The 17,419-nt window shown below is 40.5% G+C and overlaps 1 protein-coding gene across 2 annotated transcripts in view; it reads left to right on the forward strand.

Moving 5' to 3' along the window:
- The window catches only part of SLIT3 (slit guidance ligand 3), a 482,119-nt gene that overhangs the window by 383,728 nt on the left and 80,972 nt on the right, over nucleotides 1-17,419 (forward strand). For both annotated transcript variants that reach the window (XM_031506039.3, XM_085591180.1), the window contains 5 exons: nucleotides 337-469; nucleotides 9,124-9,192; nucleotides 10,232-10,303; nucleotides 10,483-10,554; nucleotides 15,872-15,943. In XM_031506039.3, the coding sequence (XP_031361899.3) occupies nucleotides 337-469; nucleotides 9,124-9,192; nucleotides 10,232-10,303; nucleotides 10,483-10,554; nucleotides 15,872-15,943 (418 nt within the window). The remainder of the gene's footprint in view (nucleotides 1-336; nucleotides 470-9,123; nucleotides 9,193-10,231; nucleotides 10,304-10,482; nucleotides 10,555-15,871; nucleotides 15,944-17,419) is intronic.

A 17,419-nucleotide genomic window follows, 5' to 3' on the forward strand; every position in this document is an offset into this window, starting at 1 on the left:
GCTGGTTGAGTTCTCCATTTCAGCTGACATATTATGGATGGGAGGAGGATTTGGAACTCATGCACTGGATTGCACTATCATTTGCAGAATTACTAAGTAGATTTTCCTTAGGGAAAAAAAAATTAAAATATTTCTGCACAGTTTATGCAGTGTTCATGTTTCCTAAAGAACTTGCATGAGGGCAGGGTGATCCAAGGTGTTGGCTCTCGTGTAAAATGCTGTGATGGTTACCCTGGATTCAGGGTGCCCCTCCCTAGTCCTTGTCACCAGTTATCTTCAGAGTGGGTGCCTTGGGCTGGAATGATTTCCTCACCCTCTGCCTCTGTCCCTGTGCAGGTAATGATGAGAGCAGCTGCTTGCTTTCCCCTCCTTGTCCTTCCCAGTGTACCTGCGTGGACTCCGTGGTTCGCTGCAGCAACAAAGGGCTGCGGATGCTGCCCAAGGGGATTCCCAAGGACGTGACTGAGCTGTAAGTTACCTTTTACCTATCCCCTCTCTCCACAAGTTCATCAAACTGCATCCTAGTGAGGCTTTGTGGGCCCGTGGGGGGTTTGCCTTTGACTTTAGTCATCTGTGCTCTGGTGCTTCTCGTACGTTCTGACCATTATTCTTATTCTTATTTGTCCCTTGACTGAATAAATCGCTCCGTAATGGGAACAGAGTTTATCCTCCCTTGTACCCATTAATTCTGGGTGTAGGAACAAATGCATTTATTAGTATCAAATAATCCTGTAGTGCTTCTGTGAGAGCCCAAGCTCACAACAGGCAGTTTGAAGGGATGATGAAACTATGTTCCTGAGTTACGCAGCTGTGAGCTAATTATCCTCTGAGGAGAATAAAAAAGGAAAAAAAGGAAGCTAGTAGTGGAAACAAGGAATTCTTTTCTCCAAACCTCATGAAATGGCCAAAATAACAGATAATTAGATTATATTGCAAAGTTAATTCATCCTAGTTTAGAACCATCTTTCTAGTTGTCTTTTCATAGGACTTTATAGTGGATTTTCTTTCCATGGAAAGAAAATGTCCTGGTGGAACTGCTTGGCTTAAGCAGTTGGCAGTAGAAATACTGAGTTTTTCCCCTTTAGGCCCTTATTCAAATCTATCCCAGGTGAGTCATTACTGAAACTTGTTACAATCTCATCACCATTTCTATGTGAAAATAATTGGTTGAGTTGGTACGTTTGATGAATTTTATAATGAACTAAAATCTGGTTCTGCTATTTTCTAGCACCTACTATTATTTTTACTCCCTTCACAGGGGGAGAATGGGGCTCACACTGTTTTTACCAGTGCTGTAAAGAAATACAAGGCTTTGTTGGTGAATGAGGGTACTGGAAGTGCCTGGGGTAACTCAACATGGAAACTTTGCATTCATGGATGCATCCTTGGAACACTGTTGACCAGGGCATGGTTAATAGTGAATTGAATTAAAAGGCAATTCCTGGCCTGGATTCCTTTATATATTGCCATCAGTGTAACAAAGTCTGCAAGGTCATCTCTGCTCTGCTTTTGTTCAGGTTTCATTGCATTCAAATGTAACTTGCCAGCAGTAAGATATCACAGATGTTACTTTGATTTCCACTGCCACACTGAGGAATTTTTATGTTTAAATTTTGCATATTGAGTTTTACTGATACTGCCTGATACCCTGATGACAGAGCTTTCACAAAAAGAGTAAAATTAATCTCACATTCTTAAAAACTGCTATATTTCTTAACCATTTCTTGGCAAATGAGGCAATAGCCTGGAAGTGAGCAGTTTGAGTTCATAGGAGTTTATGTGACTGCCTTCTTCAGTAGGAGCCTCTTGGCTGTGCAAAGCTCTAGTTCAGCTTTCTGCTTTCCATCCAGAAATGTGTCAGCAGAACACGGACAGCCATGGACTGCCTGGCTCTGAATATTTCATATTCTGCAAATATAACCTTTGAATCTGTCCCAGCTGTCTCAAAATTCAATCCCGATCTCATTCTCCTCTCAACCAACATAAACTGAGCTCCTTATTTGTATCTACACCAAAAGATGGGTTGCAGGTACTGAAGCATGAAATTTCATGTGTTTGTGGAAACTGTGACAAGAATGAAGTAAGTAAATAAAAAATAATCAATCTTGTTTGCCTTCCGTCTGCTTCCAGATTGAGATAGAGACATTGCCCATAACCTGCTGTATCGTGCAGGTTACAAGTTACCAGTGTGAACATTTTTATTGCTCTGTGTTTGAAAATTGTCATTGTTGCTGTGACAAGCAGCATCTCCAGTGGAACCCAGCCTCTTGCCTCATCCTGAGGACAGCTGGAACCTGGCAGAGGGAACCCAAAAACCTTCCTGGGCACAGGGTGAGAGAGACGTGCCTTGCTCAGTTGCCCAAGCCCAGAGTCTCGGTGCCAAGGAGGTGCCAAGGATGTGCAGAGCCTCCTGTCCTGTGTCCCACAGCTCCCTGCAAGAGGCCTGAGCAGGGACAGGATGCACAGGAGCATTTCAGTGCAATTTTATGAATGCACCACTCTGACATTTATAACCTTCCATTGCTGACGTATTCATCTGCCAGGCACACTGGCTGCAGTACTTTTTATTAAACTGCAGAGCTTTTGTGCACCTTGGTTTAGGAAAAAGAGCTGTCAGATATCTGCTTAAACCACTCTCCTGTGGCTGAATGTAGCCTTCTCGTAAATTTATTTAAATTCTCTTCGAGGTCTTAAAATAGTCTTAAAAGGGGAATCCTTTCCTTGTAACAGGTATTAAATAGCACTGTGCAAAAATAAGCATATCTCTTGCACAGGCACATAGGGGAAATATTGCCCTTTCTGGGTCAAATTTCACTGTATACTCAGCAAAGATCCCCAGCAAAGTTTTATTGCAGGGTGGACAGGAGACACAGGCTCACTCCTTTCAGTGTTCATTCTGCGTTTCTGTTTCAGTGTATATTTAGACAAGACATGTGAAAACCATTATCTCCTTCATATTTAGGGCTTGCAATGATAGGAGACATCCCTGTGTTTGGTTTGTATCACCCTTGGGAGCAGGGATTACCTTGGCAGGGAAGGCTTCCATCTAGAAGAGAGTTGAAAAGATAAGTCAGTGCTTTTTAGAGGAATGATGATGCAAGAAATTTCTGTTCCCCAGCTTTTCCTGCAGAAAACCCCGTCATCATGGGCAAGCTTTCTTCCAGCTCCTTGAGAATAGGAAAATATTATGTTGTTTCTTGCAAATTCCTCCACTGTATATTCCTCCACTGTATATTTACATACTGTCTACATTTTTTCCAACTGTTTGCTTGCCCTGAAGAGAAACCTTGGGTTTTTTTAACATATTCAGTTTTCTGCTCCAGATGTTCAGAAGTAAAACGTTCATGCAATGAGCTAGTTTGGAACTCAGCCTTGCTGATGCTTAGTGTTTTAGACTTTCCTTTAATTCTGTTTTTTTCCCTAAATCTTTGAACTAAGTTTCCCATGCTCTTTCTCCTTTTATATATTACCTCAGTGTGTGAACACTAGGTTTTTCCTTTTATTCACAAAAGTATAGTCTATTTCTAATAAAGTCTTATCTGACAGCATCCAGCTGCTTTTATGGACCTACAGCAAATAACATTTTGCACTGGGGAAAAATATTGGAGGCAATTATGTGGACGGTGTGCACAAGCTGTAACATAATGAGTGTGGTGTGTTTTAGAATAAATATGTACTAATCATGTCATCTCTAGACTCCAAATGTTGTCATGACACTGAGCTATAGGATAGCACTGGTGGGATTGTTAGAAAAATCTGCCTGCACCCATACATCATTTTTAGTGATTATTTTTCCTTCCATTTATATTAATGCAGGCTAATATTTGCATTACTTTTGTCATTTCTCTTTCTCTCCTCACAAACCTTCTTTCTCCCATTGCTGTTTCTTGTTCTGCCTGGTAGGTTCTTGTATTTGACACATCAGTTGTCATATTTACTTGGAGGTATTTACCACCAATCCCAACCCTTTTTTTCCCAGTTTCCAAGGCATTTGTGATTTCCTTTGACGGAAACCAGTGGCTTTTACCTGGGCTCTGCTGATCAGTGCTACAAATATGCCCAAAGCAGTTCTGATAGCTGTGGAATATTGTGAGAGTTTAGCACCATTTTTCAGTTTGCCTGATCAAAGGGAAACTCTGGAGTGAGATATTTAATGAAAATCATCTGCTCGAGAATGCAAATGCTCTTGTTTGTCTGGCAATTCACACTGGTTTACACATTTACCCCCAGCACAGGCATCAGGGAATTTTCCTTTGATAATAAAGGAGAGAAGCAATTAGGTTCATGTGGTCCTGCTCATTTTCTGAGAGGAGGATTCTCCCATTGAGAGAAGGGAGAGTTCTGTAGAGGGTATTTTAGTTACAGATGTGTGGTGAGTTCAGTGTTGGTTAATCACTAGTGCACTTATTTTCTGCTCTGAGGTAGGATTGGGAGAAAGGCAAAGCAGGCTCAAAACTTTAAAAGGGTATAAAGGGAAATTTATTAACAGTAACTAAAATAAAAAGTAATAAGAATCAAAACAAAACCCTCAGGACACTTTTCCCCTTACAACCTTTTCTTTCCTAATGAAAATGTAAAGAAACAAAACATAAAATTTCAGTTTACTACCTCTGGAATAGTCTTTCTTCAATTTCCTTCTATTTCCTCATGAAATAGAGGATTTAATTTCAAATCTAATAGTTTAGAAAAAGTAAATAATATCAATAGAATCAAACAGCATGTTCAGTGTCTGGTAAAGTTTGAGTACATATCAGAAGGGTGACATTAGCACTAGCAGAGACTAAAGTTTAACTTTCTCAAACACAGCCAGGTTTCTGTGTGTCAGACATGGAGGCTCTGCTCTGATCTACAAATACAGCAAAACCCAGAGTCCAAATCTGCCAAAGCTTAGATCCACACTTGATTTTTGTTTCCTCTCAAGAAGCTGTAATTGAAGCTCTTAAAATTCATGTTTTGTGGATGTTTCTTCTTTCACAGTCCGGTTCTTTTCTGGACCACCATCTTTAGGAAATGAAATTTGACGCAACATTTTATGATACTGGGTATGGACATTAAAGTTTTGGAGTGTAACTTAATTTTAGAGCTACATAAAATTGCTAAATATTTTGGTTTTTGTAATGTAACATTCTTTGTGGGATATTTAGAGGAAAATTTTTGTGTCTTTTCAATTACTGTCTGAAAACTGGTTTCTCTCTCCAGTTTCCCCTCTCAGCTACGAGCTTGTTTTATGGCCTGAGTAGACATCTCAGTTCAAAAAGGATTCCAAGTGATTCAAGTTGTTACACTGGCACCTTGGGCTGGCTATATCACCTCCAATCCAAGTGGTTTCAGTACAAAAATAGACAAAAGCTGGAAAAAGAGCAGCTGTCATCTTTTATGCATAGTTTTAAATTTTGTATGTGCAGTGATGGTGTGTGTGGAAGAGGCTGGGTGAGCCCTGGGGCTGCTGCAGGCTCTGTCCCACAGTGCCAGCCCCCCCGGCCACGTTCCAGAAGAAACCTTGCCAGGTAGGAAGGTCGTGGCTTCTTTTGAGAGCTGAACACATATTTTGGGATTTTCTGGTTTGGTTTTTTTTTCAATTTTTGCTCTGCTAATTGCTTGTTGGTTACAAGTCCTTATTGAGACTTGGGGATTCTCAGCAGCATTCACAGGGTAAACACCAAAAACCTCCAATCTGATATTTAAACAAGAGCCTAGAGACCTTAGGAAGCAAATTAAGTTGTTTTGGATAGCAGTCAGTGTCTATTTTTAGGCAACTGACACTCAGTCTTGACTCTGTATATTAATAACTTGATTCCCAGAATTAAAATTAGACATGTATTTTTCTTCATTCATAACAGAATTTCTTTGCATACCAGACACCATGGACATCATATTCCTTTGGCTGAAGACTGGAAAGAATTAAAAATTTAATCTTCCTTCCACATTGACTCTTTTATGGCTATTCTGAGGGGTTTTTTTGGCAAAGCATCTGGAGCTTCATCTCTGGTTTTTTTATTTATATAGATGTATTCATAAATGCACAAAGTTTTGTGTCTCTGCCCATTTGCCCTCAGGAATAATTCTTTTATTCACTATGTCCAGCTTCCAGCCCCCATGCAGCCCCCATCCATCCTGCTGAGCCTAGCAAGGTGGAGAGGAGGTGCCCCTGCACCCCCAGCTCTGCCAAAGGCACCTCCCCTCCTGCAGTTGTTTGCCTCAAATACTGCACCCCAGATCCTCCTGATAATTGGCAAGATCTTATGCCCTAAAAGCCTTGGGTATTTCAAATTCCCTGCACTTAAATGTGCTTTCAGAATGAATGCCTTCAGCTTAGAAAATGCTGCCACACTTTGGATAATGGGGTGAGGGGTTTAGCAGTGGTGAATTATTCTTATGAATGCATGAAAAGAGCATTATCAGTACTTTTTCAGAGTTAAATTGTGTTTATTCAGAAACTGTACCACTGGTATGAGTACTGCAGTTTTCTGCTAGCACATTTATATAACCATCAAATTGCTACAGAGCAAATCCAGAGCTATTCAAAGCAGATCTTCTGTAGGAGTTTAACTCCAGGGGTCTGCATGTCTGGGTTAGTCTGAGTCATGAAGCACTGAATTAAAATGTGCACCCTTGACTTTTGATTGCCCCAGCAAACAGAAGAGGAGGGGAAAACTTTGGCTCACTACCATCAGTTTGTTTAAATTGCAGGCTGTTTCATATTGAGATCAACAAGAGAATATCCTGAAAATATGTTCCTGAAGAATTCAACATATTGCAGGAGTCTCCTTTCCTAAAGGAAAATCATATATAACATCCAAATACATAATACATGACCTGCTTTTGATTTCCTTTAGAAATCCTTCGAATTTTACATTTGGAATAAAGACTAGAACCTCAACCTGCCCTCTTGCATGGGTTTGAGATTTGTGATTTTCTGGGATGAAGGGGAAGGCACAGACTCCGAGCATATTTCTCCAGTCACAACAGACCATGACTGGGGGAAGGAGACATGCTTTGCCCTGTTAGAAATGTAACATGCATGTCTAAATAATGAGAAACTCCAATTTATAGCGGGAAGTTACCAAGGAACTGCATTTGCACAATAATTTAAGGGATTTAGCCAAAATTAAGCGAGTGGCTTTCCACTTGCTGAATGTGGATATCCATGGAAGGTGTAAGTGTGGCACAACCAGCCTGTCCTCTGGCCCTGCTGTGCAACTCTCTCAGTGCTCATGATCCTTGGCAGGGAGAGATTAATCAGTTCAGGAGGGTTTTTTCATTGAGAAAGTAATTTCCTTTGGTTATAAGGTCAGGAGCTGGTATTCCCACGTTGGCCAGCTCACCCTGGTGAGGAGTGAGGTGAGCTCCAGTGCATGCTGCAGGGTAACTCTGCCAGGATGGGATCCTGTGCACAGACAAGGGATAACTGTGGGGCTGGCTGGAGCAGTTCAGCTGGAGTTCAGCACAAAAGAGATTTGAAGCAGCAGAAAATATTGAGAGGTCATTAAGCTGAAACAAAAGAGGGGGAAAATAATGCCAGCTATTAAATACATTAGGTAAGAAATTCTGTTGGTTTTTTTAGATTTTATTTTTTGAATTATGTAAAAATAAGGTTGGTGGGAAAATTTTCTTGGATTTAGTTTACACGAGTATCTCTGTGCTGTTACAGTTAATGTAGAAAGGGAACATAGAGCACAAGGATAATCTATTATTATTGCTCTTTGCTATAGTGAGTGCAGAATAAGGAGGCCTGTTGCCAAAGACAAGGAAATTGTATGTGTGGAATAAAAATTCTTAACATGATTATCAGATTCTGTTTTCAGCAGCAGAGGCAGCACATTAAGTGCTCTGGTGTCTGTGGGCTGCATTTCCTGGCTACACTTGATTATGTTTCAAAACATTCCATATCAATTGCATTGCCCCATGTCCACCTCAGGAAATATCCCTGCAGCATCATGTAAGGATGTAAGGAAGAGAAATATCATTTTCTCTTTCATCCCACCTATGGAGGGAGGAATGCATTCCTCCTCTCCATCTCTGAGAAGGATGGATTGGTTTCCCAGGCAGATGTTGCTTCTGGAAGATGTCTAGAGAAACATCTTAACAGTGCCATGGTACCACAGTAGTCACTTTCCATTGGAGCCTTATTACTTTGGTATCTCCCAGGGGTACCTAAAAGCCAAGGTTGAGGAAAAAACCTTCAGTTATGTCTCAATTTTATTGTAATAAACAGGGGACTGCCCACATCCATTGCTGCCACAGTCAGCTGTGCAGACAGGGCTACCCACACTCTATTCTAGGCAAGCTTTTTAAAAGAACTGTGTTTTTTCAGGGGGTTTTGCTGAGTAACTTATGATCATGTTTAAGTGGAGAAAAACTGCAAAATAGAGGCTCTATTTGTCTGTATGAGGATTTAGGATTATCCCCAAAGGCCCTACCCAATAGGTTCAGTGGTGTCTCAAACAACTTCCACAATGGAAACACATGACATGTTGCTAAATATATTCAGTGTATGTAGGAGGAACCTCTGTTCCAAGAGAACTTGGTCTTTGGTCTTTAATTTATACCAAATTTTCCCCGTGTGCCAGCGTGCTGTGAAAAGGAGAGGTGAGGAGGGTGTATTGCTGTGGTGGATGCGCCATCAAACTTGTGGATGGTTGTGTTGATGCTGGAATTAGTGGGACCTTGTGCAGCACAGAGATCTGGGAGTGCAGCTCCCCTTCCCATCCTGGCTGCACAAGGAGCTCCCATGGCCAGGACAAAGGGTCAGGGAGCAGTCACACTGGTGGAGAGGCTTGGGAAAGGTAACTCCAAGTTCAGGGCACAGGCCATGCAATTTTTCTCCCTTTCTTCAGCTGCTGTCACAGAAGAACCAAATGGTCATTTTTGTTTGCTGCAGGCCAGAGATCCTTTATGCACTTCCAAGTTTTAAAACAAATAAAGTAAATCAATAAGCTGCTGTCGTGCTTTGCATGTGGGGTAACTCATTTATAAAGTAAAAGCTGTTAGAGTTTCAAAGCAATGAATCAAAGATAATTTCATTAGTGACTGACTTTATATTGTCCTCATTCATGGTGCAGATTGAGTGACGTGAGTTCTCATTAATGTGTTTGTGTAATTGTCAAATCTGACTTTTTTCAGATATTTGGAAGGAAACCATCTGCCTGCTGTGCCGAAGGGGCTCTCTGCCTTCAGACACCTGACACTGATGTAAGAAACACGTGGTTTCAATGTCAGGGAAATTGCCTGACTCTTTCTGCACTATGCTGTTGGTGGAACATAAATAATTGGTATTTGGAGTGGGGGGGGAAAAAAACAACACCAAACCCCAAAACCTTCTGTAATTTGAATTTGGAAAGAATTTCACAGTGGACGCTGCTGCCAATAAATGTTCATAAAGAGTGAGGTGCCTGAGAAGCCCCTTGCTCTGCAGGAACCCGAGAGGACAAAACTCTCACGCAGGCTGCTGCAGTTTCACTCGGCAGATTTATCTGTAAAGGTCATTAGCAGAGGAGACACATTAATTTGTGCTAGATGAGGCAGTATTTATAATGCTAAGGCAATGACAATTTGCATAGCTGTTTCTTCCATGAACAGTCATGCTAGACTTTGTTCTGTAAATTGCTCCCTGAAATACACAGGAGTGAAATTTCCTGCCTGAACTATTTATCAGGAATTTTTAAATGCTGTTGGAATCAGCTGTGCAGATTCTCCAGTCCAATGGGCTGTGCAACCTCAGACAAAAACAAAGTGGATGAAAAACTGGAATCCTTTTTTTTAAGTGTTGTTTATTTAGAAACATCTCTAATTTTGCTTTTCAAGGGAGATCAATAGCAAAACAAAATGTTCTGGTTGAGTCTAAACTGCTTTTTTAAGTGAAAAATGAAATTTTGTTCTAGTAACTGTCAATACGATAAGCATGTGGAAATGGGGTGCCTGGAATACATTGCAAAGCAAGTTGGAACAGTAAATATTCAGCAGTGCTTGTATCATTTATTTGTTTGTTCTTTTCATTGAATGCTGTATGCTGGAAATATGCCTTAATGTTTCTCAGTCTGAGGCTTTTTTGGGGAGTCTGAAATGCTTTTCCTTTAGAGCTCATTCAAAGTTGGTCAGAAAATACAGTTGATAACGTGACTTTTCAATTGCTTCCAAGCATTTTGCTGTGCAGATATTATGTAATCTTTTCAAAAAGGCATTTTTCTTAATTCATACATGTAAATGACATTTTCTCTGTGTGTTTCTTCAGTGATTTGAGTAACAACAGCATCAGTGTACTGGCCAATCACACCTTCAGCAACATGACTCAACTATCCACGCTGTAAGTAGCCTCAAGTTTTGATAACAGCTTTAATTGCTTTTCCAGCACCATCTAGACTGTTGAGCAGTTAGTGTATCTCTTGTTGCTTAAGCATGTGGCTTTCCATGCTTATCTGTGGTTGAATTAGCTGTGAAATAACCAAATAAGCCAGAGCTGTGACTCTGCTCTCCCCCCTGCAGCATCCTGAGTTACAACCGGCTCCGGTGCATCCCGGTCCACGCCTTCACCGGGCTCCGCTCTCTGCGAGTGCTGTAAGTGCAACTCCTGCAGGGCTGAGCTGCAGCTTTGCCAGGCTGCAGCTGGGGCTGGGAGGGTGCAATGGGCAGGTGGACATGAATCTTCACATAGTTTGTGTCAATGCATTTGTGCTCTGGTGCAGTTTGTCCCGTAGAGGCCAGAGCAGGTGAGAGCTAAAAACACGATTACGTGTTTGCAGGAGGAGTGGCTTCTCTCTGAAAGCTCTGGTGCATGAATTATCATGAAATTATCATGAGAGTCCATGAAGTCTTCTGGAGACTTCATGGAATCTGTTTCTGCTGCCTGAAAAATGTTTGGGCGCTCCACAGGAAAAGACTTTTCTCTTAGTCTGTATACACTTGGTCACAGAGTGTGAGTTTCCATTGGATTCTTCACCAAAAGTGGAAAGCCTGTGTATTTTCAGAATATTTTCTATTGATTCAGATTTATGCAGGCAAGCTAGAATGCAAAAAATCTGAAGGGAAGTTAGAAGCCCCCACACTAAATCAGTGAATAATTCAGGCCAGTGGCTGGGCACCAGCAATGCTGAGATGCCTGTCTCTAATGTCCTTAAGTTGTGAATAAAATTACACCTCATTGACTGAGGGCCTACTCAGAGATATCCATGTGTGGTTTATTTCTTGGGAGGTCCTTTTCTGCACTCCTCCTTTCTTTCCAGTGTAGCTGCTTTCAGCAGCTTTCTGGATTAAACCATTTGTTTACAATTCCTTGTGAAAGTCATCCTTACATTGTCTCAGTGTGGGCTGTGGGTGTGCTCCCCACAGCAAGAGCCTCCTCCCAGCTTTCCTCAGGCATCTGCAGGACTGGCTCCTGCTTCTGCCTTATATCCACTGCCTGCCACTATCACAAACAAACCTGGGATGCATTTCTGGACACTTGGCCCCACGTGTCAGGAAGGTGGAGAAGGCACCTTGCCATGGCCCAGAAACACGAGTGGGTCACCATGACTTGCACAGTGGCTAAAGGGGATAAATTAAATAGCTTGTTTGTGGTGAGTTTGTTCAGCGTGCCAAAGGAGACCTCTGAACACTCACAACTCAGGACAGAGGAGCTGATGATTGTCCTGAGTGCTTTGAAACTTCACATTGATATTTTCCATTAAAAAAGAAAATAAGGTGACATTCAGATGCAGAAGTTTGTGTTAATTTAAAGAGCAGTGGTTGTTGTGTATTGGTTCTATAAATGTGGAATCAAACTGTCAACATATGCAGTACTGGGACTGTGGAAGCAATAAGGCAGAGCTGCTTGGCTGAGACCTTTAACTGTGGTTTCAGTGGTAAAACTGATATCTCAGTTTCAGCCTCCCAAATTACAAGACAGCATTGGATTCCCACTTTTCATTAGTAAAAACAAGAAAGATGCGTGATTTGGATTTGTTGTTTTAAGTTTGGCTTGGGATCCTGATTTCTAGCACACTAGGATGGTCACATTTGAGCTGTTACATGAATCCTGAAATTCAGCCACAGATTAATATATTCTGTTTCGTGGCCAAATAAATTATTCCATATGGAGCTGTCTTCTGGCCTGCTTCTGATATGCAAGCTAGCTTGATTAAAGCTGGTGTGGGGCTCTCTACCCTGAGTTACTATGTAGATAAACCATGCCTCCCTCTTTCCAATAGCCACAATTTGTCTTTTCACTTCTGTTCCTGCAGGCTACATATGGGCAGAAACAGAGGGCAGTATTTAAATAACAACTGTTGTTTTTTAGCTTTTTAAAATGCGAATCAAAAAGTATCATCCTCCTTCAAGGGAGAAACCCCCCACTGCCTTGCACAGAGCAGTGGAATGGGAATCTCTTCCTCTGCTCCCTGCATTTGGAAGCCTCCAGATTGATTTGATTTATTATGGCCCACAAAACTCTGGTATCAGCTACAACTTTTGCCACGTGTCATCACTGTTGCTACTAAAAATCAATTCTCCAAAGAGAAAATGGTTTCCAAGATACAATAGGAAATCTGTTACTGTCAGTTTTTTATTATCCATGCTCTCAGGGGAACTTAAAAGAGAAAACATCAGCAAAACAATTTTCACTTTTTTAAAAATAAAAACAATATAGGGGTGTCATTACTTTTAGCTGTGCATGCCTTTGAAGGTAGCAGACCCTTCTCATGAAGATCTTCCAAATTCCTTTGTTTTCTGTATTTTTTTTTGCCTCTATAGTAAGCACAGGAAATAAGTGCTTTGAAAATCAGAATAATCATAGCAGAATGATGCACTTGGTCTTTGACAGATTCTGAACTCCCTTTCTTAGATTTTTCAGCACAAGCCCAAGTGAGAAAACTGCAGAGTCAACATGTTTATCTTTAAGCCTTAATATCTATCAGTATTTACACAATCAGGTCTTTAATCTCAGCCTTCACATGGTTTATCCATAACTGCAGCCAAAGGGTGCTGGGGAGCACAAGATGTAAAGTCTGGAGAATTTTTTTAATAAGCAGAAGTAGGTTTGTGAGCCAAAGCTATTACAGTGAAAAGTTGTGGATTTGTTTTTCAGTTAATTTGTCCAAAGCTTGTCTTCTTAGACACTAAATATAAACAGATTAAGGAAGCTGAGATTGAGACAAATTATAAGTATTAGAACTCTCTGAATGACCTGAACAGATTATTTTAAAGATCATTGTGTAATCACATATTTTTATATGTGACTTAGTTAAGAGGCAAAGTCCAAAAATCAAAATACTTTCTAAGGTCACAAAATAATTGTCCATGTTATAGTTAGGGGGAAAGGGATAAAATAACCTACTGAATATTCTATTAAGAGATATTCCAGTTTTACTGAAAACTGATGGATATTTCCTGCAGCTCAAAGCTCTGACAAACATTAATATGCATGATGATAAATCTGTCACCAGTAATCTTGGGGCACAAAGTTTTTGTAATGCACTTTCACTGTTGGATGCTGCACTGATTTGACCTAACAGAAGCATCTGGTTTTTTGTTTTGTTTTGTTGTTGCTTTGTTTTAGTTTTTGGGGGCTTTTTTTGTGTTTGTTTGGTTGGTTGGTTTCATTTTTGTGTATCAGAGAATGATTCCTTCTATTTCTGCAGTCAATTTGCAAAAGCTCTGCTGTTGTGAGCTTGGAGCAGTGGCACTGTGGCTTTCCCTGACATCTGAGCTGTGCTGGCTCCTGCAGGGTTTGGCACCCCTGGGCTTGCTGTAGGTGTTTGCCCCTGGTGGGATGTGGCTCTCAGAGCTCACGTTTCTGTCTCCACAAAAACACATCCCCCTTGTGTCTGCAGGACAATGGGCTGGCAGGCAGGACGTGGGAAGGGTCCATAAAAGAAAAACAACCAGGAAACCCCAGCCCAAAAGGATATGTAGAATTAATTTCCTTCCCTGAAGACAAAGGAATAAGTTAGTGAGATTCCCTGTAGAGGGAAGTTTTGATTTCAAGAATTCTCAAGTGTTCTGTTACTCTGTCCTCCAGAGGAGATCCACATCACCTTAAATCCATACCCCTGCTGTTTACTGGAGTTTAGATAAGAGGATCCCTAAAGTTGTGCTTTTGAGGGAGAATACACACATCAGTGTGTGTGCTTTAACTGTCCTAATGTGAAAGATTTTATTTGACCATTTGCTTGTAAGGAGTTTTAGTATAAAAATGTGTTCCTGATGTTGATCCAAGAGGAAGGATTCTGTTGCACTGTTGAATTCTCTTGCCAGTATTTATTATTGTGAGTTTAAGGGGGGTTTAGCATTTGTAATTTCATTTCAGTTGCAGGAGTGATGATGTTGCTGATATGATTTTTTTATTAAAATTCAGACACTTGCATCTATGAAGCACCTCAGTGTTTGGGACATGTAATAAAGCAAGTCCTTTTAAGGTTTTTATTTGATGGGTTTAACTTCTTACAGATAAATGGCTATGTCATTCTTCAGCTCCTCTTGGATGTTTCCAACACACCTAGAAGAGAAAACGTACTCCTTCACAGGATAAATGGGACTGATACAACCTGAAGATTAATATGTCTGTGTACAGAGAATTGTCTTGCAGTTTAAAAGATCAGCAATAAGCTCATTATGAGCAGCTGCTTATTTAAATGTGCTCATTTCATTGACCATTTTGATGATAAGTGGTTGACTAGGTCTCCTCACACCAACAAAATACTCCCTGTTTAATAGCTGTGGGTTTGTCTCACTCATTTGGTCATACTGTACAGAATCAGTGAGTGTGTTTTATCTGGAGTTACTGTGTGGGAGCTCGTATCCTTCCTGTTCCTGTGCAGATTAATTTCTTGGAGATGCACCCTTATATATGCCAGGTTATTATTAATAGTCAAAACCAAGGAGGGCTTAAAGGAAAATTTCAGAATCAGGATGTTGGAAGGGCATCATGTACATCCTGGTGCAGCTGAAAGTGGTGTTAGGGAAGAAAGGTTGCAAAAAACAAATGTTTGGTTTTTTTTTTTTTTCACTTGGGGCAGTTGTCTGTTTCCGTGGGTTGAGATTTGGATTGTTTTAAACCCAATGTTCCAACAATAGGTACACTCACAGAAATAAAAACTGTGATTGCTGTGTCAGCAAATCACCAGGTAAGTTAGAAAATAAATGACTCAAGGGCAAGAGCTGCTCCAAACCACACAGCAGCATTCTGTTTTCCACCCTCCTCTGCCATGTCTGGAGCACTGACAGGAATTCCCATTTATGCTTCCCTATGTAACCCACACACAAATGTATTTCTCAGAAAAGAGATAAAGTGGGTGCTTAAATTGTCCTGGAAACATGGAGAACGCTTTCACTCCTTTCAGGGGTCCTGAAAATGCTGCTAAAAATGATAATTTCTTTGCACAGGGTGAATAATGCCCTAAAACAACTGATTTCAGGTGCTTTCCTTGGTAGCACAGAGAGGATTTTTTTACTGTAAGAATGGGAAAGTGGCTGTATTTACCCTTAGGGACCGTTGCTCTCTCTCCTAGGATCTCTCTGAAGTCAATATTTAATTTAACTTTCACAATTCTTATTTCCCCTGCCCTGTTTTTGCTGTGCTTCTGGCTAATGGGATTCTGTAAGAGAACACGGGTCTGGATGTGAGGGTCCACTTGTCATCAATACACTTTTAATGGCATAAATGGTATGTCACCTTTTTAATTTACAGCAGCACTCACCAACAGTTCTGATTGCATCATTGTTTTATATGCCAACACCTAGAAGCAGAAGTGATAAAGCATGGAAGTTTCATGAGTTGTGAAACTCACAGAAACTCTCAAAGAATCAAAATTAAATACCCTTTTTAAGCATCCATTCCTTCAGTTGCAGGGGGCAGACAAAATACTGTGGTTTGATACCTTCCTGCTTCTCCCCCTTCTAGGACACTCCATGGAAATGATATTTCCAGTGTTCCCGAGGGTTCCTTCAATGACCTGGTGTCCCTGTCCCATCTGTAAGTACTTCTGCCTGGCTTCATCTCTTGGATTGATGGTTTCAGATTTGTAAAACAGCACATATTGGTAGGATTGTATAGCTTTTGTGTTTTTCCTGCTCACTTTTCATAATGTGCCCTGGATATTCATAGTGCATCTGTTCAAAGGAAATAAAAATTTCTAGGACCTGTTGTTATTAGTTATAAAAATATTTTCTTAAGGAAAACCAAATGAGCAAGTGTGACAGTTTTCTCTGCTGTGGACTTTGTGTTTAAGGTTTTCTTTCAGCATTGTCAATGTGAAATGCAGAGCATATTATGGTTTAAGAGTGAGGCAGGAAACCTCCCACAAAGAGTAAATATTAAGCAAATGTGAATTCTTTGCTTAATAAGTGTCATATGTTTTGCATGCTGGAATGTTGTCAGTATATGAACTTGTTGATGAATCACTACTACAGACATATATATTTAATCACATGGAAATTGGTCATTTCACAGCATTAATGGTTCATTCCATAGTTTTCAAAAATTATTAGGCATTTCAGCTTTTTGAGGAAATTACTATTACACTGGTAGAGGGCCAGGAGACTTTCAAATGCAGTTCAGTTGATGAAAGAACAGACAAAGAGTTGCAATGGCTCCAAACTAAACTTTAGTGACCAGAAAATGCTTTTTCACTGAGATAGTGTGTGATACTTCACACTAATAGATAATTGATGTAGGAAAAGCAATTTGGTGCAGCAGGTTTCTTGATTACTGTCCTCAGATAATCAGAGGGCTGAGCATGTGTTGGTGCCTCTGTGAAGTGAGTGGTTTCACAGGCTGATACAGATGTTTTCTGCCATGATGCTGATGTACACACAAGCAGATATGTGTGTGTTTAACATAGGTTTATATCTATTTATTGTCTCTTTTTAACTGTTAACATGCTCTCCAGAACACTACCCTGAACACCAGATTCAGATTGTATTGAAGTATTTTCTGGAGAGCAGATACATCCCTGGCAACTTTCTGTCTCTGTTCCTCTATGGACAGTAAAAAAGAAAAATAGATTGGTAGGGACAGAAATCATGAGAGCAACTTGGTTAACTTTAGCAGAGAATTAATCTCTCTTTCCAGCTTACACCTTGGTATCATTGGTTTTGCACATCTGTTTTTCCTTTTCCCAGTTTTCCAAGTCTTTTTGTGTGTTTGGAATTGAAATTCTGACTGAGCTGAAGCCCTGTGCCTGCTTTTGGAAGTGCAGTGACACTTTCCATACTGGGAATCTGGCTGCTGGGGGGATTTTCAGAACTCCAGGAATAAACATAGCATGTTCCATTTGTTTGAATTTCCCTCAGGGTTTACATTAAATGAAGTGGAGATCCAATTTTCCTGGGTAAACTGTTCACCTTAGGGAGTGATAAAATCCCCTTTGGCCCAATACAATCTCTGCAGTCTTTCTGTTTAGATGTATGTGCTGCCAGAAATGTAAAATACACAAAGCCCAAATGAACA

This window comes from Lonchura striata, chromosome 13 (assembly GCF_050655825.1).
Source record: "Lonchura striata isolate lonStrDom1 chromosome 13, ASM5065582v1, whole genome shotgun sequence".
NCBI lineage: Eukaryota > Metazoa > Chordata > Aves > Passeriformes > Estrildidae > Lonchura > Lonchura striata.